The 25,897-nt window shown below is 40.4% G+C and overlaps 1 protein-coding gene across 4 annotated transcripts; it reads left to right on the top strand.

The window, feature by feature from the left end:
• The first annotated feature begins 5,716 nt into the window (after window positions 1-5,716).
• On the top strand, window positions 5,717-24,775 carry aspg (asparaginase homolog (S. cerevisiae)). 4 transcript variants are annotated; one of them, XM_040042033.1, is made up of 18 exons: window positions 5,717-6,194; window positions 10,176-10,299; window positions 11,063-11,098; window positions 13,011-13,122; window positions 13,245-13,370; window positions 13,460-13,543; window positions 13,746-13,872; window positions 13,967-14,079; window positions 15,575-15,760; window positions 15,868-15,981; window positions 16,078-16,197; window positions 16,346-16,441; window positions 19,165-19,328; window positions 21,112-21,198; window positions 21,713-21,812; window positions 21,902-21,967; window positions 22,067-22,114; window positions 23,521-24,775. In XM_040042033.1, exons 1-18 carry the CDS (start codon window positions 5,945-5,947, stop codon window positions 23,560-23,562), a joined length of 1,995 nt encoding a protein of 664 aa, XP_039897967.1. In that variant the 5' UTR covers window positions 5,717-5,944; the 3' UTR covers window positions 23,563-24,775. The 4 variants fall into 4 exon arrangements, with proteins under 4 accessions (XP_039897967.1, XP_039897969.1, XP_039897970.1 ...); XM_040042035.1 differs by lacking the exon at window positions 22,067-22,114; XM_040042034.1 differs by lacking the exon at window positions 11,063-11,098 and having other exon boundaries at window positions 5,718-6,194.
• The last annotated feature ends 1,122 nt before the right edge of the window (window positions 24,776-25,897 follow it).

Raw genomic sequence — 25,897 nt, 5'->3', positions numbered from 1 at the left:
TTAAACCGCCGTTTACAATCAAATTTCACTTCTGAAATAAAAATAAAACGTAATCTGACGCTGCTTTCTTTTACGCCGTAAGTTAACATTAAATTAGCTAATAACAATTAAGGTAACGCCGCAACGTGATTCCTTATTCCAAACTGTTTCCAATAACGACATTAGTATCACGTTATATATGAAAATGTTCTTTGTTAATACACATAAATGGAAATATACTCCATGCCTAACATGTTCAGTTCCCAGTGTTTCTATCTGATAAGTCTACTGACGCTGTAGTAATGTTAATTAAAGTAAAGTAACACCGCCCCCTTGTGGCTGTTTAAAGTTGCAATCCAAACGTGTGATTGGCAATCATTTTGTGCTGTTCTCTTTGTCTGTCCTCTGTTGTATTGGATGCAGCATGACAGGTGTTTTACTAACCTTTGCTGCGTTCGTTGCTGCCGCTATATATATAACCATGTGGAGAAAAAAAGGTCTTGCATTTACTGGATTTATATGCAAACACTAGTGAACCAGCATGCATCCACAGTGCACCACTGATATCTGTCTGCACTGACAAATGCACTTAAACCTTTAATGAAATAGTTTATGAAAGCACAGTGATTTTATTAGATGTTAAAATCAACTTGTACACTTTAAATTGTCTATAAAATAGTCTAGGAGTACAATGGTCCTTTTTTAATTGTAAAATGAACAGTGTTTAAAACCACAGTAACTCTGGAGATTTGATCGTTTGCCCAGACTGTGTAAGTAATCAGACCCATGGTCAGGCAGGTGATTCAAGAATCTCATAGTGGTGTGAAACAGGCCTTAAACAGAATAATGTTTTTTTTTTAGTAAAGGTCACATGAAAGCTTGCTTGGGGTTTAGCAAACAAGAAGGAATGTCTGTTTAAAAAAATCAACTCTTTAAGCAAAACTCCAAATACTTTGCCTGCAGTACAAAAATCAAAAGTCATGATGAATATTAAAAGATGGAATACTAGAATACAACAACTGCGGTGCCAAAAATAATGTAGCAGTATTTTGGGAATCCTGATTTTATTTACATTATGGCCTTTAAATATTGCTATTTATTGATTTAATTCGGTAGCATCCTTGTTTTACAGGCTAGGGATTTTAAGATTCCATGGAACATGCCCATTGATTTGGGATTCTCCACGATGAAGGAGAACCACTTCTTAACCTGATCACCTCCTTACCCCAAGGAGGTGCTCTGAGTTTTCACTGAATGGGAAGGAGGAGGCGATCATCCACTGCTTCTTTCATTTCAGCTGAGTTCACCTAATGTGAAAGCGCTTTGGAAATGAACGTGACTGGACTTAGCTGACTAAAGCTGGCTAACAGAATACAAAGCAGAGGAGAGTTGAACTTTAGGAACAAACTAAAGAAATTCCAACATCAGAGATATTTTCCTGTATTATCAGTTTAATGTGAGGGATGCTTTGTTTATGGCGTTTACACTTGTTTGTGAAGCTCTGTGAAATATCCACTATTTTTTGTGAAAACTATATTCATCTTTTATTTTAAATAAAGCAGCTTAAGTATATTTAAGTTAAATTACCCCGTGGCTCTAACTGGCTGGTGTATCTTTCTCTCTTAAACTCCTGTTACTAGTTAGACTCTGGTCCGACCTACACTTCCATATTCTGTAAACCTCAGGTGGGTTATGTTTGAGTCTGGCACTAATTATTTCTACGTTCTATATCTCTTTGTGGGTTTTCTGAATCATTTTCTGTTGTGAGTACAGCCAAGACTTGTTCGAGTCTTAAGGTACTTTCATTTTCATTTATAAATGCTTTATAAGGCAAAAATAGTCCTCACTTTAGATGAGGTCACGCAAAAATACTTAATTAATAACCAGTAACTGTGTGAATTAACCATGAATTACAATGTGAAATGAAGTATTTATCTTCTCCACCCATAAGATCCTGGTGTACTCAGCAAACCTTCAGACAAAAACTGGTTCAACCCAGGTCAAATTGGGTGGACCTAAACACAAGCTGAACAATGTTGTGTAAGAAGTGCAATGCAGTGACGAGTGCTCAGACACATAACCACAGACACATGCACGACATAGCAGAGCCTGGACCTCAGGATAGGACTCAGTAGCACTTAAAGGACAGGAAATATCCTTAGAGGTTACTAAATGTTCACATTTTAGACAGAGAAGACAGTTGGTTTGAGAGAGATGAGTAAAGACGGCCGTCTAGGTCCACTGTGAGTGGCCAGCACTGAACATGGGTTGTGGTCTGTCATACTAACTATCAGCCGTCTATGAGATGTCGGCTGTCTGACGCCTCTTCTTAGGCAATTCAGCTCCCACTCACACCTTGACCCTTGCGACCTTAATGACTCAATGATGACAGGTTGGGTCAACCACCTGCAGCACCACCTTCAAGGTAAAATCCCCACTTGGGTTAAATATCCAGTCCAGTTGCCTTCAGCTAAAACACATAACCCTGTAATGCCTGAACCAGGAAATAATTCCCAGAAAATGATTATTATTTTTTAAATGGAGTGTTTATTGAATCTTCTCTGGATCATATTTGCTACATCCAGCATTTTACTACTTAAAAATGTATTGTGCAATTTATTATTATTATTATTATTATTATTATTATTATTATTATTATTATTTATTTATTTATTTATTAATTTATTTTTAAATAATTCTCTAATTAATTCTAATTCTCTTCAGTAACCTTTCTGAATACTTTATGAAGCAGCTTCATGTTTACTAGTAAGTTAATCGATTTTATTTATATAACACATTTAAAACCAAAAATCTTTACAATAGAAGAAACAAGGTATTTACATAAAGTAACACAACAACAACTTTTCCTCCATCCATGTTTCCAGAGATCAGCTGCTTCCAGAAGCTTGACATACAGGTCTGTTTTCAGCTCAGATTTCAAGATAGTCACGTTGATGCTTGTCTGAGGTTACTTGCAAGATCATTCCACAGTCTTGGCAAAGGCACACACAAGACACTTTACTGTTTTGATTACAAACAGCGCCAATTTATACCACACTCTCTAATGCACATAGAGCCACTGTAGGCTGGAGTAATCTGAACTTTCTTTTGTGTGCCAGTCAGTAATCTGGCTGCAGGATTTTGGTCTAATTGTAGACGAGCAAGAGATGACTGAATAGCTCCAGTATACAGTGCATTACAGGAGTAGATGCAACAGAAGTATCCATGATTCTTTTCAGATGCGTTCTAAAAATAAAGATTTTATTCTGAAGATTGTGCTGAGCTGAAAGAAACTGCAGTTCACCGTGGCATTATTTTGTGTGTCATAAATTATCCCAAAGCTTTTAATCTGTATTTTTATAGCCTTCCCTTTTTCCCAGTCAGTCATTTTATTATTTATTTCTTTATTTTTAACACAGACTTTGCTCTTAAAACATATAAACTGATTTTATGTCAAAGGCCTGATACTAGGGTATTTTGTTAAAACATCAAGATAACAGACACTGCTATACATCATCACAAATTTATAATAAATGCACATTAAATTTCAGTAAGCGCACACTTCTTTTACAACCGAGTTTTAAATGTTAATTAAAAAAAAAAATACTAAAAATATGCATAAATTTCATGATGCATGTATATTTATTGCCCCAAACAAAAAACAGAAATTGCACAAATTGGAACAATTGCACAAAATTATCCAGAAGGCAGGAAACTGAGTTGTCCGGACTCCTTGACAACACAGTGTCCTCCTAATGATCATAGGAATCTACCTTCATGCATAAGAGTCAGAAACTATAAAACAGTAAACGTTTTTTAAATGAACTCCAAATGTTTTTTCTTTAGCTCTAAAACCAAAAAGTGGAGTGTGCCAGGCATCTTTGTGGTTGACCCGTAGGAAGTTGACCCTCTATTAATCATGTGCGTCATCACACTCACAGTTTCAACTTAAAAGGGCCCGATTTGTCTGTGTCAGACAGTGCATGCTGAAATAACCAAATAAAATATGTAGTGAAAATGTCAAGCTAATGTCTTCCTTCTTTTCTATATTGTACCCAAAACAAAGCTTCCCATACAGGTTAACAGGCGGCAAAGGCACCTTTCCGCATTTATGAGCCCACATTGTGAGAAAGGTGCACACAGACATTTCTCTGAAATACACACATGCCAGAGGGTGTTTCTCCCCCCATGTGCCTGCGAGGAGCTTTACAAGGAAGTTACCTGCCTGCATTCTCTGTGCTCACTAACTCAGGCCCCTTGAGCACAGTGAAAAAACAAACTAAATAAAAGAGACAACTAAATAAAAATGGCATAATAAATAGTTCTCATGCTGTTTGGGTGCGTTTTACTGCACTGTTTTGAGTACAGAGTACCCAAATTAAATAAACAGGTAAAAGAAACTGTGGATGGATGGATGGATAACATTTCAAAAAGCATTACAATACATTACAATACACAATAATTGTAATGGTAAGATTTCCTTCCAATATACAGCTACTACCTGTAAGAATTGTTTTTAATGGTAAAGGTCTAATTGTTCTGGAAGTTATTATCAGAACAGGTTTTCTACACGTGGAAATAATTGTTCAGGAGATCCAAATGAATTGTATGAAAATATATACATTTATTATGTAAACTGCTTCTTATCAAGGTGAGAAGAGCGACAGCAGTTATCATCAGCCTTGTTCTGAAAATCTTATCTCACACAGGTTTATAGACCCACTGTGCAAATAGGAAAACACAGTTTAGCTGCTATTTGCCCTTGGGGCCCTCATGGAGCCGAAATGAAAGGGATGACAAACAGAAGACAGGTCAGTGTACGTCAAAAGGATCGATTAGGTTTGATCTTTTATAGTTCCTCCCTAAAACTGTGTTTGTTTTGTTTCATTCCATTAGTTTGAGCATGCAAGCAGCAGTCATTTAGGGAAGACAGAAAAGTTTTGAACTGCTTTGCATTTGGACACTGCTTGACCTCCACACACCCAAACACACCCCCATACACAGAAACACAAAAACTTTTTCCTGGTAGTACAAACATTAACCTTTTTGAAGGTAACACACTCTGAGAATACTAAAATAGTACCACACAAAGTGCTTTACTCCAGTAACTACTTTGATAGTGATATAAAATGTGCATCTGCAGCTTTATAACAGAAAAAGATCAGTTTGGTGCTGGTTTTGACCCAGAAGATTTTTAGTGTGGGGCGAGGGATTTATGTTGTATACACATAACTACAAGGCTATAAGGTTACATACCATATTTTATGTAACTATTATTTAGGTATTACAAAAGTCACCCTCACAAATGTACTCTACACTCAAGAGACACAGTATATTTCAACAACTTTATTGCAAACCGTTAAGTAACAACGTAAGTTAAATCGCCAGCATGATACATGTTGTAACAGCAGGAACAGGAAAAGGGGGTGAGAGTGTCATTGTACTCACATTATTGGTTGCTGTGGTTATAATTCATAATATAATCATAACCATATCAGCCAAATAAAATATTTCCATATAAAGATATGAAAACATGAACATGATGGGCACACGGTATCAGGAGACTGTCCGCATAAAGAGTTTACATCTAGGTCATTCTTTAGCTTTTCTACAGAATTCTTCACTGCGTAGAATTTGTAGATCAGCCTAAACAAAAATTCCTTGAACCAAGACCAAAACTTTATTACTGAGAGACTCGCGCAGAACACGCCCACGTCACTGACGTCAGAGTGCGCTCCGAGGAGTCCGAGAAGTTGAAGAGTTTAAGTGGGTGGGGAAATTAAAACATAACGGTAACAATGAGTCCCTCCTCTGTTTACTAAGCCGTTTTAACTACGACGAAAGCCGCTCTCCGTGTATAAAGGCAGACGATGTAACCCTGCTAACAATAAAGAAACCCGGGTTTTGAACACTTTTCTTAGCTACCGCATTTAAAGAGACAGCGCCGGGGCTTTCGAAAAGCATCATGGCGGACTCCAGCACCAATGGCCTCACATCTCTCGCGCGGGCTTTGTCACAACCATCTCTGGATCTGATAGAAGTTAATGATGTTTCCCCTCCACGAAGTCTTCAGCTTCATCCAGGACGAAGGAGAAAGTTGTCCAGTTGCAACTCGATTGAGAACGCCGACCTGGTAACCTCACCTTGCGCCGCGGAGGCGCGGGTCCTCGTTATCAATACTGGAGGAACTATCGGCATGACTCTTCATGAAGACGGTAGCTATGGCAATCATTGTCATCAATTATTCGTCGTTCTCCTCTGTAGCAGTTAGCTAGCATAGCCGGTGGCTTCCTCTTATTGCATGTTTGCATGTGGGTCTGAACACGAGGCGTGACAACAATCTGCACGTGCATCCGAAAATAGACTTGGGGTAAACAGCTTACCTACACAGCTGATGCCATGTGCGACTGGCGACCTTCCAAATAAACTACACCGGTGTACACATGAGCAGACTGTCTTGGTCTTGTGAATGAACATGGAAATGAAGATGCTAAATGAAGCTTGGTCAAAGGAGCTTGCAAAGAAAAGCGTCTGGACTTCTTTAAGTTGCTTGAAGACGTTTCACCTCTCATCCGAGAAGCTTCTTCAGCTTCAGCTTCTTCAGCTTCTTCAGTTCTAAGGTCAAATGGTGGACAGTCCCAGATATAAACTCTGGACTCTCCACCATTTGACCTTAGAACTGAAGAAGCTTCTCGGATGAGAGGTGAAACGTCTTCAAGCAACTTAAAGAAGTCCAGACGCTTTTCTTTGCAAGCTCCTTTGACTACGATGACCTGGATGACTGAGAACCTTCACAGACATAAATGAAGCTTGGTTTTAGTGAACAGAAATGCAAAGACGAAAGTTGAGATCAGATGTATTTACTCTGCGCATGATTCGGGGTTTTACAACAGACTCAAGTTTCGAAACAGGAGAGCAGCCAACGCCAAACGTGCTACAGTGAAAACAGGTTCTCTCAATGAATAACTGAATGTTGACATTAGTTACTGTGCAACATCTGCGGTATTCGGACTTTTTAAAAACCACCTGTCCCTATTTTTCAATCCATAATAAGCGACCTACTCATGTTTGTGGTTTATTCATTGCTTTGACATTTGCAATACAACTAAATATTCTTATATGTTATGGATTTTCTAAATAAGCTGAACTTGCCTTAACTATATTTGGACAAATACCTTTCATTACTTTGTACACAATAGAGTAGATATGAGAATGATACAAGGCCATTGTTAAATCCTCCCAATTCTTTTGACCTTTGGGCTGAAGGAAGGACAATACTCTGTGTATAAATGCTCAATCAACAATTACTTTATTACATACAATTCAACACTTTATGAGCACAAACCATCCGGATGGGGAGACATGCATGAAGAGGGTCACAGCAAAATCTCAAACTGGTGGAGGATTACTCAAACTCTTATAGCCTCTAGTGGCCCCCAGCTAGTCGTAAAAACCTAAACATTCACATTCTTTCTAACTCCTAGCGAGCCTGACTTATGGCCTTGTCTGTCTCCTCTACTATCAGAAAAAGCAAGGTCCTGACTTTCTGAAAACAGTGTTTCTTATAACTCAGCAGTATAATGCATCATAAAACAATATCATTCATTCACACAGAATCAGCAGTCTAATGCAATACAAATCAGTTTAATAACTGTAATAGTTATCACTTCTTCTAATTCAGGAGAATAATACAAACTAAAACTACATAATAATTTCACAATCTTTAATTAGGGGTATAACATAGCATACGATAATATGCTAATATATACCACCCATGTTCTGGTAGCAAAGAAAAGAAAAAAAGCAGCCGGAAAGCCATTTAGGCGAGGGTCATCATCCACACTTGTATTATACGTATATTATACTTATAGCTAAATAGAGCCCAACAATCAGAGTGAACTCATAAAACACGGTGCTAGATCAGTCGCAATGTACAGTAGATCAAGGTGGTTTGTTGACCAACTGAGATATTGACAAGTGATCACAGGATTTATACCACAGCAGAAAGATCTTTTCCTCATCTAATCTCTCCCCACACCCTGGCGTTCTCCCAGCTCAGGCTTCATCAATATTCATGTCACTAACACCCAAAACCAGTTTTTCCTCAGTTTTATGCCAAGGTATGTTCTTTATGGTCTGTTTTTCAACAGATAAACAAAAGTTAAATTAAATACACTCTTTAGACATTACAATTAAGAATAAAATGATTTTATAGATTTGATATGACACTGTTATACTTACATCAAACACCGTAACTATCCTTCATTGTAGCTTAGTAAATGACTGAAATCTTTTCAGTGCCAACACAGTGCCTTCGTTGTGTTGTTTTGCTCGACTCATGCTTCCAAGCCTTCTCCATCACTCTAATTCTAGCCTTTCTGTTTTGAACGCAGTGAATAGTTTGGAGCTTGTGATGAAGGTCTTCCGAGGTCTTTTCTTAATGGCTGACTTGGATAATGATATTCCTGCCTTCTGGAGAGTCTTTTTCATTTACATGGATTTTCTGAAGTGGTTTTCTTCTTTGTCATGGAAAAGATGCTGTGACCATTCACAGCTATGGTGATCTGTGGGGGGTTTTTACTGCCATGTTCTTTTTCTGGAAACCCTTCCAAAAAACGCCAAAAGGCCTTTTTATTATTTACAGAGCTGACCAGTGTATCCTTTTTTCTTAGGATGTCCCACACTTTTGATTTGGCCACTTATAATATCCCCATTGTCTCTATGATGTTTTTTTTTTTTTTTTTTTTGGAGCCTAAAGATGGTCTGGTTTTTGAATCGAGAGCTTCTTTGATTACATATTGTGGGTTTTATAGCAACTGCTTCCAAATACATTATGCCGTTAGAGCTGTAATTACTATACTCTTCCTACAGTTTGGATGTAAACAGCCTCAAATTAAAGCTGAAAGTATTACTTTAGTCATATTTTAAGCCCATATTGGTTGCAATTGTAACTTGAATATGTTTTGATAAAAGGCTCAAATAACAAAAATTGCACGGACTTAACTGTAGGTCAGCTCCCTTAATATACAGTCATATGAAAAATAGTTTTCACACGACTTCTTTACAGCCCTGTGATAATGTAACTACACCCTTGTTGCTTCCGTACAATTTAGAGGGAAACTACGAGCCAGCCACTGCTGACAAATTGCACTTGATTAATTGATCATCATGAAGTGCTGTTGTGGAGGATTAAGTTTGTGTTAACACAATATGAATGATCTTAGAGAAGGAATTGTTGCTGCCCATCATTCCATCGGTCCATCATTCTATAGTAAGAAAGATTATTCACAAGTGGAAAACATTCAAGACAGATGCCTGGATCCCCAGCAAATTCAATCCAAAGTCAGACTGTGCAAGAGAGAAATTGCAAAAAACTCAAGAGCTACCTCTCAGATGCTACAGGTCTTGGTTAGTGTGTTCAATGTTAAGTTTGTTTGTACAGTATAAAAAGGCTGAACAAATATGGCGTTTTTTTGGAAGGGTTTCCAGAAAAAGAACATGGCAGTATAGCCTAGGTTTGTCAAACCACACGACTTCTGGAACGATGTCCTTTGGACAAACCAAACTAAACTAAAACCAGAGTGCCACATTTGGTGAAAACCAAACAAAGCATATCAACCCAAACACCTTACCAACCGTCAAGCACGGTGGTGGAGGGGTGATGATTTGGGTTTGTTTTCCAGTCACAGTACGTAGGCAACCTTTTACTCACTGGGACGATCAGGAACTCCTCTTTATACTAAACTATACTAAAATCAAATGTGAGGCCATGTGCCGGACAGAAATTATTGTTAACTGAAATATGATAATCATCAGTTATTCAGATTGCCAGTTTAAAGCTGTATTATTTGTGTGAGTTCAATGTATGTGTTTATTTTGCTTGACAGTTAAGATTGCATGTCCATATTATATTCTGTCTCCTAACCTTTGTGTTATTGTTTCTAATAGTACATTTAATGTTGTCCTTTTATGTTATACTCAAGAAGATCATGTGTTTTTAAAAGTGTGCTTCAAGTGTATTTCCAGCCGTAATGTTATTTTTTACAATAACCACTAGGGTTCAGTATGAGAGTGTTGTTGTGGTGTTGAGATGACAGCATATCCACTGTGCTCGCTTTCTATTAATAGTAATCCTACTAAAAGCAAACTGTTAAACATTAAAAATCTCTGTTGTTTTTCTGCTCTTTAACCTACAGTTCTTGCCCCACAAGCCAATGCTTTTGTGAAGAGCCTGCGTAAGCTGCCCATCCTCCATGATGAGACGTATGCTCACCAGACCCGCATGTATGAGTACTATGGATCTGACACCTTGGTCCTGCCGTAAGTGCACCCATTAGTCAACATGTAGATATATATATCTGTATTTAACAAAAAGAAACCACATGCTGCACTATTGGTTGCCATATGCATCGGAGGAAGACTACATAACTGTGTTTGTAATATTTTAAACATGTTTCCTTATCCTTATTTGAAAACAGAAAATTAACAGTATTTTCTGTTGTCACAGCCATGAGGCACGGGATTATTTAGCTCATAATTTGTCTTCATTATTAGCATCTTGTGAGGCCTGTGTTACTGACAGAGCAAGAGTAGGTCAACAACAAAGAAAAGGATCGCATGTAAATTTGTAATGTTGCTTATTTTGAACTAAAAGTTGGAAATCCTGTGTGTTTTTATTTCCTTTATACCTAATTTATTACATTAATTATGTCATTTATTTAACTCGAGACCGTCTCACTTCACAGTGAAAAAATGTTGCACTTCATCTAATGTGCAGTGCTTTTCCTGAATGGCTAAACCTGACAGCTATTTGGATCTTTATAGATCCAAACTTTGTGTTTATAGTATGTGCAGACCGTCCTCAGGACAGTGAGATATAATGTATTTCAGGTGTTTTTGCAAGAGCATTCGTTATACAGGCTAAATCGCCCTATATCTTGGATCTGCCCAAGATGGTAACTGCACACAGTGCAAGATATGTTTCCTATCTGGAAAAGCAGAGGCTGAAAATAAAACAAGTTACATTCCTGTTAAGAGATGCACTTATTTTTATTACCCTTAACTGCTTTTGTCACTTTAACAGGAAGCCAGCGCCCCATCCCGACCTGCACTTTCACGGGTGTTGTAGTACTGATTGCATTGTGTTTGACTTCTCCCTGCTTGAGATTGGTGTGATGTCTCTGCTGTACTTAACACCACTTGCTTGGGTGTGCTTCCCTGTTGGGAAGTGCATGCCTACGTGTCTTTCGGCAGTTGGAAAAAGTGTTGCTTGAAGTAATTCTGTGTCTCTTACTCCGGCTAATTTTGAACTCTGTAACTAACAAGGCAGCTGTACAGCGTCTCGTTCCTGATATAAGCAAAAGATAGATTGCAGTGTTGCATGTTTAACTTTATTTTGTCTTGTTTTCTCATGCTTGTGTGCAGTTGAGTGAATTGGGCTCGGAGCCGATTGACATGCCCTTTAGGGTCTTCATCGTCAGTAGAAGTAGCCTTTTCCAGAGACACTAATTTCCTCTCTGGCCTCATGTTGACTGCTATTATGAAAGTGGGTTTAGTCCTGTATTATAGTAAAGATATCAAGGTATCTATGGCCCTTGAAATGGTAAGTATTTTCTAAAGATAGGTTGTTAGAACTTCGTTATTTTATTATCTGTGAGATATATATATGCCATCTTCTTATGTTCTTCATTAATATTCTACTGATTGAATGTTTTTAGGTGTTCAGCACGTCTTAACACTTGCTCATCCTTGAGTTTGTAGTGTTCATATCAACTGAATTAAACTCACATGCAAATTTAATAGGCATACCGTTGATCTTATTCAAGAGCTGATCCTACGTCTATTATTTCAGAGGGGAATTGGTTTATTGATTAACTGCAAAGCTTTATTCATGTGATGTTGAGAGGCAATGCCACAGGGCTGTTTGCTTCCACCTCCAGCGTCCTTCCATGCGTTTATTATTCTGAGCATATGAAGTGTCTTAGCATGAGTATGGTAATGTGTAGCTTTGCTAAACCTTAGGACACACTGCCAGATATATGAATAATTGGTGATTTGAATAGTGTTTTTTTAGGCACTTTTCTTCTAGAAGATCGACAACATATGTTCTTGGGTCATGTGTCGACTTGAGGCTAATTAGTAGAGTGTCTATAGGACCCCTGCTTGGATGGACTGGGGCTCACCCGCTCTTCCCCCTGCTGTTCCATTCACCTCCTATCTCTATGCTATAAGGCTGCCCTATGGTAATGTGGGGGGTGTTCTACGGTGTTTCTTTAAAAGGGAGATTAAAAAGAAAATCGCTTCATGGCTTTTCAGTCAGTCACGCTGCCTTACATGGAGCGTGGCAGGTGGGGCTGTGGGACGCCTGCGTTAAACTCCACTTACAGGCAGCATAAATATGTATGTACGAAAGACTCCCTCCCTATTATTTGCAATGAAAAAGAAATACAGGCTTTTGCTCCAACATGATGCGAGTCACCAAAGAACCTTCAAAATATATCAGATAAGCTATCTTGTGTCCATAAATGTATGTAAGTGTTCAGTCATGTAGCTGTGCAGGAAATTGGGACTCTACTGTGCTAAACAAAAATGCTTAACTTTTAAAGTGCTGCACTGTCTAACTTGTGTGACTTTGCCCCTCCCTTTTACCCTTTGAAAATTCTTTGTGTGTGTAAACCTGAAACAGGTTTTGGCGCCCTGTTGCTCAGACAGAAGGCCCAGCTAAACGGATTTTGAAGTCAGCGTTTTTAACATTCCCTTACGCTTCTTTAAGCTCACATCTCCCCTTTAACCAGAACCTGATCCAGCTTTTATTAAATGTTCACCACAATACATAATACGTAATAATTTATCCCAGTAAAGACTTTAATTGCTTGTTGACTGCGTGAACTTTTGAAGTTGAATATTTGTACTTGGAACGACTAACACCGCTGCTTTATTATTGGCTGTATAATCTGTCACTGTTTAGCTTTGTGTAAATGTTCATATAGAGAATGCAGCTCATAGAAAAACTGGACTGTTTTCTCTTCCAGACTGAGTAAACAAAATAAGAGGATAGTCTACACTATCTTGGAGTACAATCCTTTATTGGACTCTTCCAATATGACCACAGATGACTGGGGTAGATTTGGAAAGGACATCGAGGTACTTGCTACTCTTTTTAATTTGTTGTTGAGCCTTTATATTACTTAAATCCTGCTTTTAAAATCTATCTGGCCATGTGAAATTATCTCCATTATGATCATTATTTTCTTATTTCACCCCAGAGAAACTATGAAAGCTACGATGGTTTTGTGATTCTTCATGGCACAGACACTATGGCTTACACAGCCTCTGCCCTGTCCTTTATGTGTGAGCATTTGGGCAAACCGATCATTCTCACGGGCTCACAGGTAAGAGCTGCTATCCTCAAGTCACTAACTAACCAGCAAATAATCCAGGGTTTACTGCTTTGTTAAAATGAGACACTTTCTGTCTTTAGGTACCCATCTATGAGATGAGGAATGATGGCAGAGACAATCTACTTGGGGCATTACTAATTGCTGGACAATTTGTCATTCCTGAGGTGAGATAAAGAAGATGGTTTATAGCTGCTAATTGACTGCAAACCTTATTAGAAATGTTGGATTGTGAGAGAGAAACTGACTGAATGTAATACCCTGATAGCCAGTTGTTGCTTTGTTTTCTCTTAACTCTGTTATATGTTAGTGATTTAATCAATCAAGAAATAAATTATTAAGTTCATCTTATGAACATGCATTTGTTAGGTGTGCCTGTATTTCTACAACAAACTCTACAGAGGGAATCGTGTGACCAAAGTGGATGCTGGGAGCTTCAATGCATTCTCATCTCCTAACTTGGCCCCCTTGGCCACTGCTGAAGTGGATATTACAAGTAAGGAACCAATAAACTGCTTACGTAGAAAATAAATCACTTTTTGTTTTTAAAGGATTATTTTTTTAATGGAGTTTCTTCAACTTTCCGCCAGTCAACTGGGATACAGTGTGGAGGGCAAACACCACAGCAAAGTTTCAAGTCAAGACTGAGCTGAACCGCAACGTAGGCCTGCTTAGGCTATTCCCAGGAATCACTGCGTCTACTGTAAGTTTCAGGGAAATGTAGTTTATTTAACTTTTTATTAAAGTGGTATAAAATGTCATTTTTTGTTTAATGCTACTGGTGTAGCCTGTGAAGTGGACCATGGATGTAATTTTGGAATATTTACCAGATGTTCTGAAGCTACCGCTTGTCATTATTTGGATAGAAGAATGAAAATGATAAAAACTAAACAGCTTGCTCCTTAGAGTGCCTCACTAATCACTCAGAGCGGCCGCCCTGACAGTTGTGTATAACTTTAAGTCTTAAATGCAACCCTGTACAACCTTACAGCTAAGGTCACAAAAAAAGATTAAAACACTCACTAGCACCATGAACAAACAGCCAGCTTCATGTAACTCAGCAGTCGTATCGTCTTCTCCGATGTTGTCCTTTTAAACACGGGAGTCTGTTTTCTCACATTTTGAGACAGCCTCATTTGGCTGCTTGAGGAACTGCAGTATTTGGACTTGAGCCTTGGCTTCATTTCTAAGCCTCAGAGGTTCCAGCTTACTTACGCTGTTTCCAATTAAAACCAAATGACATGCAGTCAAGTGCTGAAATGAGTATGTTAAAATTGCCGGCATGGTGCAAATCTTTAAGCCGAGAAAGTTGTAATTGCCTCCTTTTTTTCTGTTGTACTAAAATGTAGTCGAGATCACCTGTTCTTCAAAGGTAACAGACTGTTGTTTTGTCTGCAATAAAATATAGTTAACTTCAATGTAATTGCGCTATTAGCCTTCTTCTGTTACTTTCCCAGTCATGTAAGCTGCCATCAAAGCTCAAGCCAGAGAAAGATGAGACGGAGTTATGGGCCATGTCCAATCACCCTGTAAAGAGGGAGGGTTGCTACAGATACTGTAACATTTAGCTGCACCTCCCCCTGCAGCGTCTGCTGGGGGAGCGACTTTACTGTCTCAATCTGCTCCCACTGCCCAACTCTGCTATCAAGGCTTTCTTACAGCCTTTAACTGCTTTTATGAGGCACCGTTTTGATTAGGCACTTGGCTCTCGTGTGTCCGCACTCTGCAGTACGGGAGCTTCATTGGTAATCTGCGTCACACCTTTCTTGTCAAACTGCTTATCGCATCAAAAAATACTGAGTGAACCTGGAACTTTTAATGTCACCTTCTTCTCGCATTTTATGGTAACTGGCACAAACTTGCCAAGTGACTTTATGCTTGCTAACACCTTCAGATTAATTGCTCTCCTTTCTGCCATTTGAGTCATCTGCCATTCTAGTCATATGCCATGGCTAATGATGTGGTGTAGGGCTTCCCAGTGCCAACCAGCCAACCAGTGACTGAGATACTCTGGTTGCAGAGATGGCACCAGATGGGCTTTTAGGAGAGTGAATGGGTTGCATGGAGTTAAAGGGGCTGCAGGAAAAATAACACGGAATACTAATTTCTCATCTTGATTCTGCACAGTTGAGTAGCCAGTTAAGATGGCCATAAATTTTGGGTGTTTATAACCTGAAACTGCGCTCATCTTTGTCCAGGTAAAGGCTTTCCTGCAGCCACCCATGGAAGGAGTGGTCCTGGAAACCTACGGCAGCGGAAATGCCCCCGATAACCGCCCTGATCTCCTGGAACAGTTAAAGAAAGCCACTGATGCCGGCGTCATCATCATCAACTGCACGCAGTGTCTGAGGGGCTCGGTGTCTACATCCTACGCCACTGGCAAGGTAGTTCATGACGCTTGGTAATTAATCACAGTCTTGTTAATATGTTCAGTTGAGTTGGAGAGAGAATGAATCAATCAGGTCACTTATTCCTGTGATTGATACTACAGGTCTTGATAGAAGCCGGCCTGATAGCAGGAGGCGACATGACTCCAGAGGCTGCGCTGTCAAAACTGTCCTACGTATTGGCCAAGAAGGAGCTTGATCTGGAGGCGAAGAAAAAGGCTGGTGGCACTTTCAACACTTTCTTTTCCATTATGTGGAAGTTTTTAAAGTAACAAAGTGCTAAAAGATTATTATTTTTTTGTGACTCTGTCCAGATGATGGCAGAGAACCTGCGAGGTGAAATGATCGCTGACTTGGCAGGAGCCAAACTGTGCCTGAGTGACAGCCGTTTCATCCAAGTCATTGCCAAGTCTCTAAGCGTCAGCTGCAAAGAGGTAAGGGTAGCAGTGCATTTCCGCAGACTTTCAGCTCTGGGGCTAACTTTAGGTTATTAGGAGCTTGTCATTTTGCCATACTTGATGACTTGTTTTCATATTCAGAGAAATTGCGGGTTTTAAAATTCTTGGAATCTGGTTTCAAAAGGAGCTGGAAGCCATCCGAGATGCTCTGACTCCCACGCTGGCATGCGCCGCTGCTAAGATCGGTGACATTGAGGCCTTAAAAGCCCTAAAAGAAATGGTAAGCAATCCTACGACCTTCACCACATGCTGTAAAGTTAATCATTATTTCCTGTTTTTGAGTCTCCAAACACATTTTACCCATTTCTTTCCTGGTCATGTTTGGCTGTAAGGTCATTGAACTTTGGAAAACTTTTCCCACTGGTAGGTTTTCAAAACATTTTCAGGGTCACACTTCCATTTTGTATTAGAGCGGTGTAGTGAACACACAGGCACTCAGACAAGCAGAACTAGAGGACAGACTGGTAAGGCAAGCCTAGAGTTGTCTCCACAGTCGCATGTACATGTCTGTATGTGGATTGACTGGTATGCAGCTGCTGCCTAGATTACCTTGAAGTTTTCAAAAATATATTCTGCCCTTACGTAAGGGCATTGGCTGCTTTTCACTCATTTTTGGTCCAGACCTTGTTTATTTTTATTTTTTGTATATTTGTTAAGCCACTTAACACTGACCCATGAATCATTCAAGCATAAAAAAGCAGCAGATGAACAGTATTTGAAAGTCATGTCCTTAAGAAATAGTAAAGAAAATCCAGCAAAAACCTTCCAGTTGATGATCCCTCTAATGTTCACTGAAGCCTCTGCAGAAATGGTAGAAGGGCGGCTGTCAAGCAGCCACTCTTAAGGAAAGTAAGCAGGGAGAAAGGGCTGACATATACCACATTAGACAAGAAATTTAGTTACAATCGGTAGCAGCAGGTCTTAAGAAGTGATCAAATTAAAATTTTTGGTTCAAATCATTGTCAGTATCTACAGAGGAGATCGAGAGAGAGCTACAGCAGTGAGTGAATACAAGCACGGTGGATGGTGACGTTGTCAAAATTGATGCAATTATAAACACAGAAATGTGCTGTCGAATTTTGATCCGATGTAATGCTAATTACACTGGACCAGCTCTTTATCCTCTCCAGGATACTTGAGGGTGCATGGGAGTTTGCCCAACCAGTCTACATGTGTTTTGTGGACCTGGAGAAGGCATTCGACCGTGTCCCTCGGGGTGTCCTGTGGGAGGTGTTGCGGGAGTATGGGGTGTCTGGCCCATTGCTACGGGCCATTCAATCCCTATACAACCGTTGCAAGAGCTTGGTTCGCATTGCCGGCAATAAGTCGGACTCGTTCCCGGTGGGTGATGGGCTCCGCCAGGGCTGCCCTTTGTCTCCGGTTCTGTTCATAATTTTTATGGACAGGATTTCTAGGCGCAGCCAAGTGGCGGAGGGCTTTCGCTTTGGTGGCCTCAGAATCTCATCTCTGATTTTTGCGGATGATGTGGTTCTGTTGGCTTCATCGGGTGAGGGCCTCCAGCTCGCACTGGAGCAGTTCGCAGCCGAGTGTGACGCAGCGGGAATGAGGATCAGCACCTCCAAATCTGAGGCCATGGTTCTCAGCCGGAAAAGGGTGGAGTGCCCACTCCGGGTCGGGGATGAGTTCCTGCCCCAAGTGGAGGAGTTCAAGTATCTCGGGGTCTTGTTCGCGAGTGATGGGAGAAGGGAGCCGGAGATCGACAGACGGATTGGGGCTGCGGCTGCAGTAATGCGGATGCTGCACCGGTCAGTCGTGGTGAAGAGGGAGCTGAGTGTAAAAGCGAAGCTCTCAATTTACCGGTCGATCTACGTCCCTACCCTCACCTATGGCCACGAGCTGTGGGTAGTGACCGAAAGAACGAGATCGCGGATACAAGCGGCGGAAATGAGCTTCCTCCGAAGGGTGGCTGGCCTCTCCCTTAGAGATAGGGTGAGAAGTTCGGCCATCCGGGAGGGGCTCAGAGTAGAGCAGCTGCTGCTCCACATCGAAAGGAGCCAGCTGAGGTGGTTCGGGCATCTGGCAAGGATGCCCCCTGGGCGCCTCCTGGGCGAGGTGTTCCAGGCATGTCCCACCGGGAGGAGGCCCCGGGGCAGACCCAGGACACGCTGGAGAGATTATATCTCTCGGCTGGCCTGGGAACGCCTTGGTATTCCCCCGGACAAGCTGGAGGAGGTGGCTGGGGAGAGGGAGGTCTGGACCTCTTTGCTTAGGCTGCTACCCCCGCGACCCGACCTCGGATAAGCGGATGAAGATGGATGGATGGATGGATGGATGGATGGTAATGCTAATTGGAAAGCATCAGATTGGCAACGGCTTCATTTTTTCAGCATGACGGTGATCCCAAACACACTGTCGAACTAAAAGCATACATGGATAAAGACAAACAAAAAAACAGTGGGACACTACCAGGCATGGACTGGCCCTCAGAGCCCAGACCTCAACATTACTGAAGCAGTGTGGGATCATCCTCACAAAGAATGGAACAAAAAGCAGCAAACATCCAGAGAAGAGCTTTGAATGTCCTTCAAGAAGCCTGGAGAAGTATTCTTGAAGACTACTACTCAAACAGTTTGACACTTTAGATCCTCAGATGAGTGGAAAAAAAATCAGCCACAGGTTTGGCATCGCCCGAATCTAGCAGTGGTGTAAGGCTTTTCGATCATTCTAGTTGTACACTCAAGTTTTAGTCTTTTTCAGGAGATTTTTTATTATTATTTTTGTAATTTTGTTACGCTGTCTGAAACAGGTTTCTCTTGTGATTGAGCATTGAGTCTCACTGGGATTACCCGTATAAATAAAGATTAAATAAAAACAAACAAACAAAAAGAACAAATATAGATTAGAAATAAAATCAATACATCATCTCACCACACTAACCTTTAAACCACCAGCACACACACTGAGGATTTTCCCTTTCCACAGGGCAGTAACTTATGTCTGGTGGACTACGATGGACGCACACCCCTTCATGTTGCTGCCTGTGAGGGCCACCTCAAAATGGTGCAGTACCTACTGAGTCATGGAGCTTCGGTCCACACTAAAGATCGCTATGGCGACACACCCCTATGCAATGCTGTGCGTTTCAGGTAAGACTTGTCTTGTTTCGAAACAGTAAGGGCCAGTGTGTCTGCCTGTATCTTGCTGTTAAAGTAATATTGTCATTTATGAATTTGCAAACACAACAATTTAAATCCCCCCCTCTTGGCAATTAGACATCTGAGGATCTCCTGCAAATATGTTTAATAGCTGCTACAGAGAGGACTTCATTACATGAGCTGCTGATAGGTTTTGCTCAAATGGCAAGAAAGCAGCAGCGGCTGGGGGGAGGGTGAAACCAGGAAGGGGCTCGTAATGGAGTTTAGAGGCCAGGCAATAATTATAAGCTAATTAGGCTAATTGTCATCTGACAATTTAGGCAGTGTTTATTTTTACCAAAGCTGTATTTTTAATTTTGTGTCATTCACTGAGCTTGCTCTAAACGTCTGTCAGGGAATAGCCAGGCGTAACATTTCAGGGCTATGTTGAGCCTCAGGGTGAAAACGTTGTGTGTGTCAGAGCTGCGACAAATGGCTCGTCTCTTTCAACGGTTGGTGCTGCAAGTGTGGACTTGTTGCCTTTGTGATGGCAGAGGGATGCACTGGAGCGCAGACACCTGTTGTTACACTTCCTGTAATGTGCTGCACAGCTTGAGTAGCTATTCCCCTTCTTAATATTTTCACTGAAATAACAAAAGTAATAAAAGTGGAGTTTTAAGTTGCTGTCAGGGATGCGCGAGCACATTGTGAGCCACATTTCGTACTGTAGTAAGAGCCTAATGCCCATATAAGGAGAGGCAGAGAGGACAGAGAGAGAAACCTGAAAGAAATGTGGGGAGTGCCCTCTGAACCAGTCCTACCAGCTTGCTCCCCGGTTCATTGATGAGAGTTACTGGCTTCTTTATGCTCCGCAGGAAGTCCCTAATAGGTTCTCTGGCTGTTGCTCTCCATACAGCTAAACAATTAGGCACAAAATTGAGCTCTTACTAGCTTACCCTGTCGCTTTGTCACACAGGTCTTATTCAGAAAGTCTGCGGGTCAGTTGTGGAAACTTTTCGGCCTTTGCTTTTAATGCACATTTCTTGTCACCGTGAAAATCACTGCATGTGACTCCTGCGTGGGCGGCTCTCTGCGGGGGACAACAAACTTGTTCGTACTTGCCAAACGACGATTACTGCCACACAGACTCTTTCGCTCCAAGTCTAAATTACAGTGTGAATGAAAATGTTGTTTAAAATTCTAATTACACTTAATAGGTAGTTATGTCTGTTTGTTCAAACAGGAATCAAACGAATATGCTTATTAAACATAAGCCCTTTTATAAATGAGATGTAGGCTCTCTGGCATCTCGCTAAGAGACGGAGATGGAGTGCACGAGCATTATTTGGTTCACGTGCAAAGGACTCGTCACACTTGTTGTAACTGAGATTGTCATCATCACTTCTCTTGAAGTCTAGCCAAACTTCTGAGTATTTGGGCCCATCATTAATAGCAGGGTCTATGTGTGTGTGCTGCAACAGCTGCTCTCGATTGGACACAGGCACCGAGAGGGGAAGACCTGACTTTTGAATTGAGAATAGCAAAAATGCACCATAATCTAATGTCCTAATACAACTGCAATTAGAGAGCGATTTATAGTCACAATGTTGTGTTGTGTTATTACATTCCTTGAAACTTGTACCATGTGGAATATGTTACTAGCTCTGTCTTAAGGTTTGCAAGAGTTACAGAAAAGTGATCAGTTGCGATTCCTTTTTATTAATAGAAAAGCGTGCATGTGTGAATGGTGATATACAGTAACAATAACTCTGTGATTACATGCTCTCTAACTTAGACACAAGGAAGTTGTGAAGCTGCTGAGAAAGACCGGAGCTCATTTCTCCAGACATGAGTTGGAGGAAGCAGGAACTGAAATGTGCAGGTCAGACACAAAAAAGGAAGTATTGTAACAATTGTACACAGCCACTTCGTTGCTCCACCGTCACTAATGACCCATCCTACATAGCTGACACAGGTGCAACCAGTTGTCCCACTCTTACACAAACTGTAGGAATGCTCCCTAACAGCATAGCTTCAGATCTGTTCTCTATCTGTAGTGTCAGTAAGTACGTGTTGTTTTTTTCCCTTTCTTTCTTTCTTTTTTTTTAATCTGCCCGAGACACTAAACAGGTTTTGTTAAGACCGTTCCAATTTCCAGTTTCAGGAACACACCTTTCATATGATAAGCATTGCATGTGTCACTATGAAGATAAACCTCAAGCTCCTGTGGCTCATGTGGCTCAGTAATACTGAATGTTCCACTGATATGCTTTTGCAGTCTTTCCACAAATTTCCTTTACACAAGCTGTTCTTTGCCCAGTGTATATTATATTAATACTGATTTTGGAGAAATGAATCCTGTTGCTCTAATATTGCTTTTACTTTGTGTGCATCAGCCTGGCAGCCAATGGTGACCTGGATGGTCTGGAAATCTGGAGCCTTGCTGGAGCAGACTTAAATCAACCAGGCTATGATGGGCAGACTGCAATTCAAGTGGTGGGTTTGTAGGAAGGCATATTTCTATTTTATTAACGCTTAGCAGTTCACAAAGTTAAAAAAAACTTCTCCATCATCGCCTGTCACAGGCACAAGCTGTCGGCAAAAAGGAAGTGGTAGCATTTTTGCTCCGACTCCAGAGCAAAAAATCAAAGGTATGCTCTGTTTTCTCCATTTTTCAGCTTTACTCTTCTGCAGGGCAAGCTTGGTTTCTCTGTCTATAATTTTCTCTCAATTACTTTGTTTAATTCCAGAAAGTATTGGGTGAATTTAATGATGATGATGATGATGATGAGGAAGAGGTAAAAAAGATGTAGCCCAAGTGTGTGTGTGTTTCCCTGTGTCTACATTCCCCATACTCAGCATGAGATCAAACCCTGTGCATGACTGCATTGGCTCCCTTTTTTCTCTGTCTACAATACCTTTTGCTTATTATCCATCATGACCTGTTGTCACTGGGTTGTGTGTCTCAGCGCAAAGTGCTAAAGAGGAATTGCATACACTTGGAATGGTCACCAAATTGGGTGGGAATAACGTGCCAAATCTACAGAGAAATGGCTCTGATCTGGAAAGCCATTGGCTAGCATGCTGATTGAAAACCTGGGGGAAGCGGGCTTTTTTTGGGGTCTGGGTTTCTGGTGTAACCAGGACATCCAATAGAAGTATATTTTAATAATTCCATACTTCCTGTTCAGTTGTAGTTTACAAATAGATTCCTTTTGAAAATCAAATTAAAACCCTAAATTTATGTCAGGTGATAGGTGACTATGTCCACATAGCATTTTGGTCAATGCACTCACTCTTTGGGTCTTCACACACCTTGTTCACCTGCATGTACCCACACCTGCTCAGATCCCACTGGTTGAACTGACACACAAGCAGACTGCAAAAGGAAATCGGAAAAGCTCCTAGTGCCAACAATATATTATATTATAACCGGGTCGACTGTGGCTCAGGACATAGAGTAGGTCATCTGCCAACTGGAAGGTTGGTAGTTAGATCCAGTCTGCATGTCAGCTTAACCTTGGGCAAAAATGAGCCCTGAGTTTTGATTCATCCATGAGAGTGTTAGTGTTTAGGTATAGAGAAAAGCACTGTGTGAATGTGTGTGTGATTAAGTGCATATGGCTTGTAGTAAGAAAGCGCTTTGAGTGCTCACTTAGACTAGAAAAGCAGTGGTTATATCTGTCTGTCTGTGTGTGTGTGTGTGTGTATGTATATATATACACACACACACACACACACACACACACACATATATATATATACATATATATATATATATACATACATACATACATACATACATACATACATACATACATACATACATGTTGAAAAAAATTTAATCATTAATAGAAGTAATCAAGAAAAGTATTCATGAGGATAAGCTGCTTCCTTACTGTGTAGATGTTTCCCTCTGGCTCTGAGAAACTTGAACTGACAGCTTTACTAAATAATAACTTAATCATTGATTAAAATGAGCTAATTTCCAGCTTAATTTGTAACCTGCTCACTTTGCAAAACAACTATTGCATGAATTTGAGCCAAACGTGTGTCAGACCCCGTTTATCACCAGAGATACATCAGATAACATCTGATCATCTGTGTGTGTAATTGTGGTTGGAGATGAAGCGTTTTATTGAATTCTGCTGAAACACCAGCCACCCTTGCATATTAATCCTGTCTCTGTTTGTCCCCGTGGCAGAGCGGAGTGATCCAATTCAAGGCTACCCCACCGGCACTTTGAGCTGACGCTACCTGAACCAGCAATTGTCCTCTGCTGGCATCCATTTAACTGCCGAGGCGTTCTCTGCACAACGTCCGGCTACTTTTCACAAAATTGCTCTCTTCTTGGATGTCATCTGATTGCATGTGTTCTTCAAAGCCATCGCTGCTGCAGTCTTCCTCTCCAAAAATATTAATAACACAAAAGACTGTGTAACTGCTGAGGGCATGGTGCCCAGAGAAAATAAGTGGATGTATGTACATGAAGTTGTTGCAGACTTGTCTGTGTATAGGAAACTGTGACAGTGCTGACTGTTTTAATCAAATGTTTTATTTCTATGTATGTAGTAAATGTGATGTCCAATTAGGGAATTATGCCATTTGAGCAGAACCTATATATACACACATGAACATTACAATATAAAGTAATATTTTCTCCTTGTGTAGCAATATATGTGTCATAGCATAACATCTGGACGTACAGGGTACATTCACAGATTTCTATGCTGTTTCTTTTATAGTGACATGCTGCAAAATCTCAGTTCAAATGATTCTAGGATTTTTTTAAAATTTTATTTTATTTTATTTTGGATGGTGTCCAAACTACCCATGCATTTGAGCCAAAGTATACCTCTGTTCCCAGAGCTTTTCATTTCCTCCTGCTACAACAGGTATTTCAGAAACCTGCAGTTTGAACCTTTGCAACTCATCTAGCGTGTTTCGTGTTCTGATTGTTGAGCCTGAAGTGTCACATATCTCTTTCTTTAAGATGGAAAGGGGAAATCCAGAGTATTGTGTGAGACATAAATGCTTTAAAGTGTCACGGTTTCTGTTTTCCTTAATGTGTTTTAAATGTCTTTTCGCATTCTTTACATTTGTGATCACAAATGAATGACATTTACTTATTCGTTACTTTAGTTAAACATGAGGAAATGTTAAACATTGCTACTCCTGTTTGGTTTTCAGTAAAGTTAATACCAATCTGGGCAAAAGTCATTCACGTAAATGTTTTGTGATTACATGTGTGTGCATATACATCTTAGTTCTTTTAAATGTATCCTGTTGTTTCCATTGCTGCTGTTGCCTCTGCTGCTGCAAATCAGAAACTCTGGGAGATTTAGTTTGTTCTTTGGATGAAAAAAAGAGGCAGAAATAAATTTCTTCTTTCAGAGAAATGTCTCCTGTGATCGCTCCCATGTTGCACAAAAAAAATAAAAAACACATGGACTGCTCCATGCCTGATTCTTGAGCAGTTATCACTTTTACATACAATAAAATGTTTTAAAAACTTAAAAATGAAATTGGAAAACTTTTTTTTTTTAAAAGGCTGGAAAGTTAGCCGTTTTCAAAGGCGTGGTTTAGTTAAAGGCTAATCTAAAAACATAGTGGGGTTTTCCCCCTATTTATTTTTTTTTTAAAGAAAAGTCAAGTGAAGGAGTCCCTCTGATCCATGAGACCACTGAAATGCCGTGTCTATGAAACTCCCATCTATAATTTATCTCGTGCAGGCCATTCAGTGATTTAAAAGCTAGTAATACAATCTTAACACTGACAGGTAGCCAGAGTATCTGCTTAAAATAGGTGTTACATGACATGAAACCCAAACACAGCCCTTAAGCTCACACAATGTAAGACTTTGTGAGACAATTGATAGTTTCATCAGAAATTAAACAAACTACAAAGACAAAGATAACATGAAATTCCTCATGTTCATGTGATAGCAGTTGCTATCTTTGTCTTGAGCGTGGCTGCCCAGTCGTGCTCCTACTGGTGGAACCCAGCTCATCCGGTTGGACCTGCACGGGCCTCATTCCTGCCTGAATGTGAGGCTTGTACGAACCAACCCCAAAACGCTATATAAAGAGCTCTTAACCCTGCAGTTAGTCAGTCTGGGCTGGGATGACACAAAGAAACACCACCGCGAGGAAAGAACTATCTCTAGGTAAGTCTTCTCAGCGCACGTTGGCTGAAACCCCTTGTTAGTTTTTGCGTATTTGCTCTCCATCAGGCCCAGTGTGAAATCTGCTGTCGTGATGTGTTTGACTTGTGCCTTAACCGACAGATTAACAGAACTTAATTCTGTCTGTTGTTGTTTCTTTCACTAGTGAGACCAGCAGTTTAGAGGACGGACCTTGCTATGAAGACGTGCGTAGTCTCTCTGATTAAGTGGTTCTCAACAGTTCAACAGTTCTTTAACAAAATTGTGAAATGTTTAGGACCACTTGACCAGTACGACAAATGCTCCCACCTTTGGAAAAGAAGCTACACTGTTCTCGAGTGACTCTATACCAGAAAGGTCTAACGTTTGCCTTTTTTTATATTAATTTTTTTAAACGACAGAGTGAATTGCTCTGCTT

This window comes from Simochromis diagramma, unplaced genomic scaffold (assembly GCF_900408965.1).
Source record: "Simochromis diagramma unplaced genomic scaffold, fSimDia1.1 OVJJ01000304.1, whole genome shotgun sequence".
Classification (NCBI taxonomy): Eukaryota; Metazoa; Chordata; class Actinopteri; order Cichliformes; family Cichlidae; genus Simochromis; species Simochromis diagramma.
Note: the sequence above shows the minus strand (reverse complement) of the source record. Positions and strands in the feature narration are given on the sequence as shown.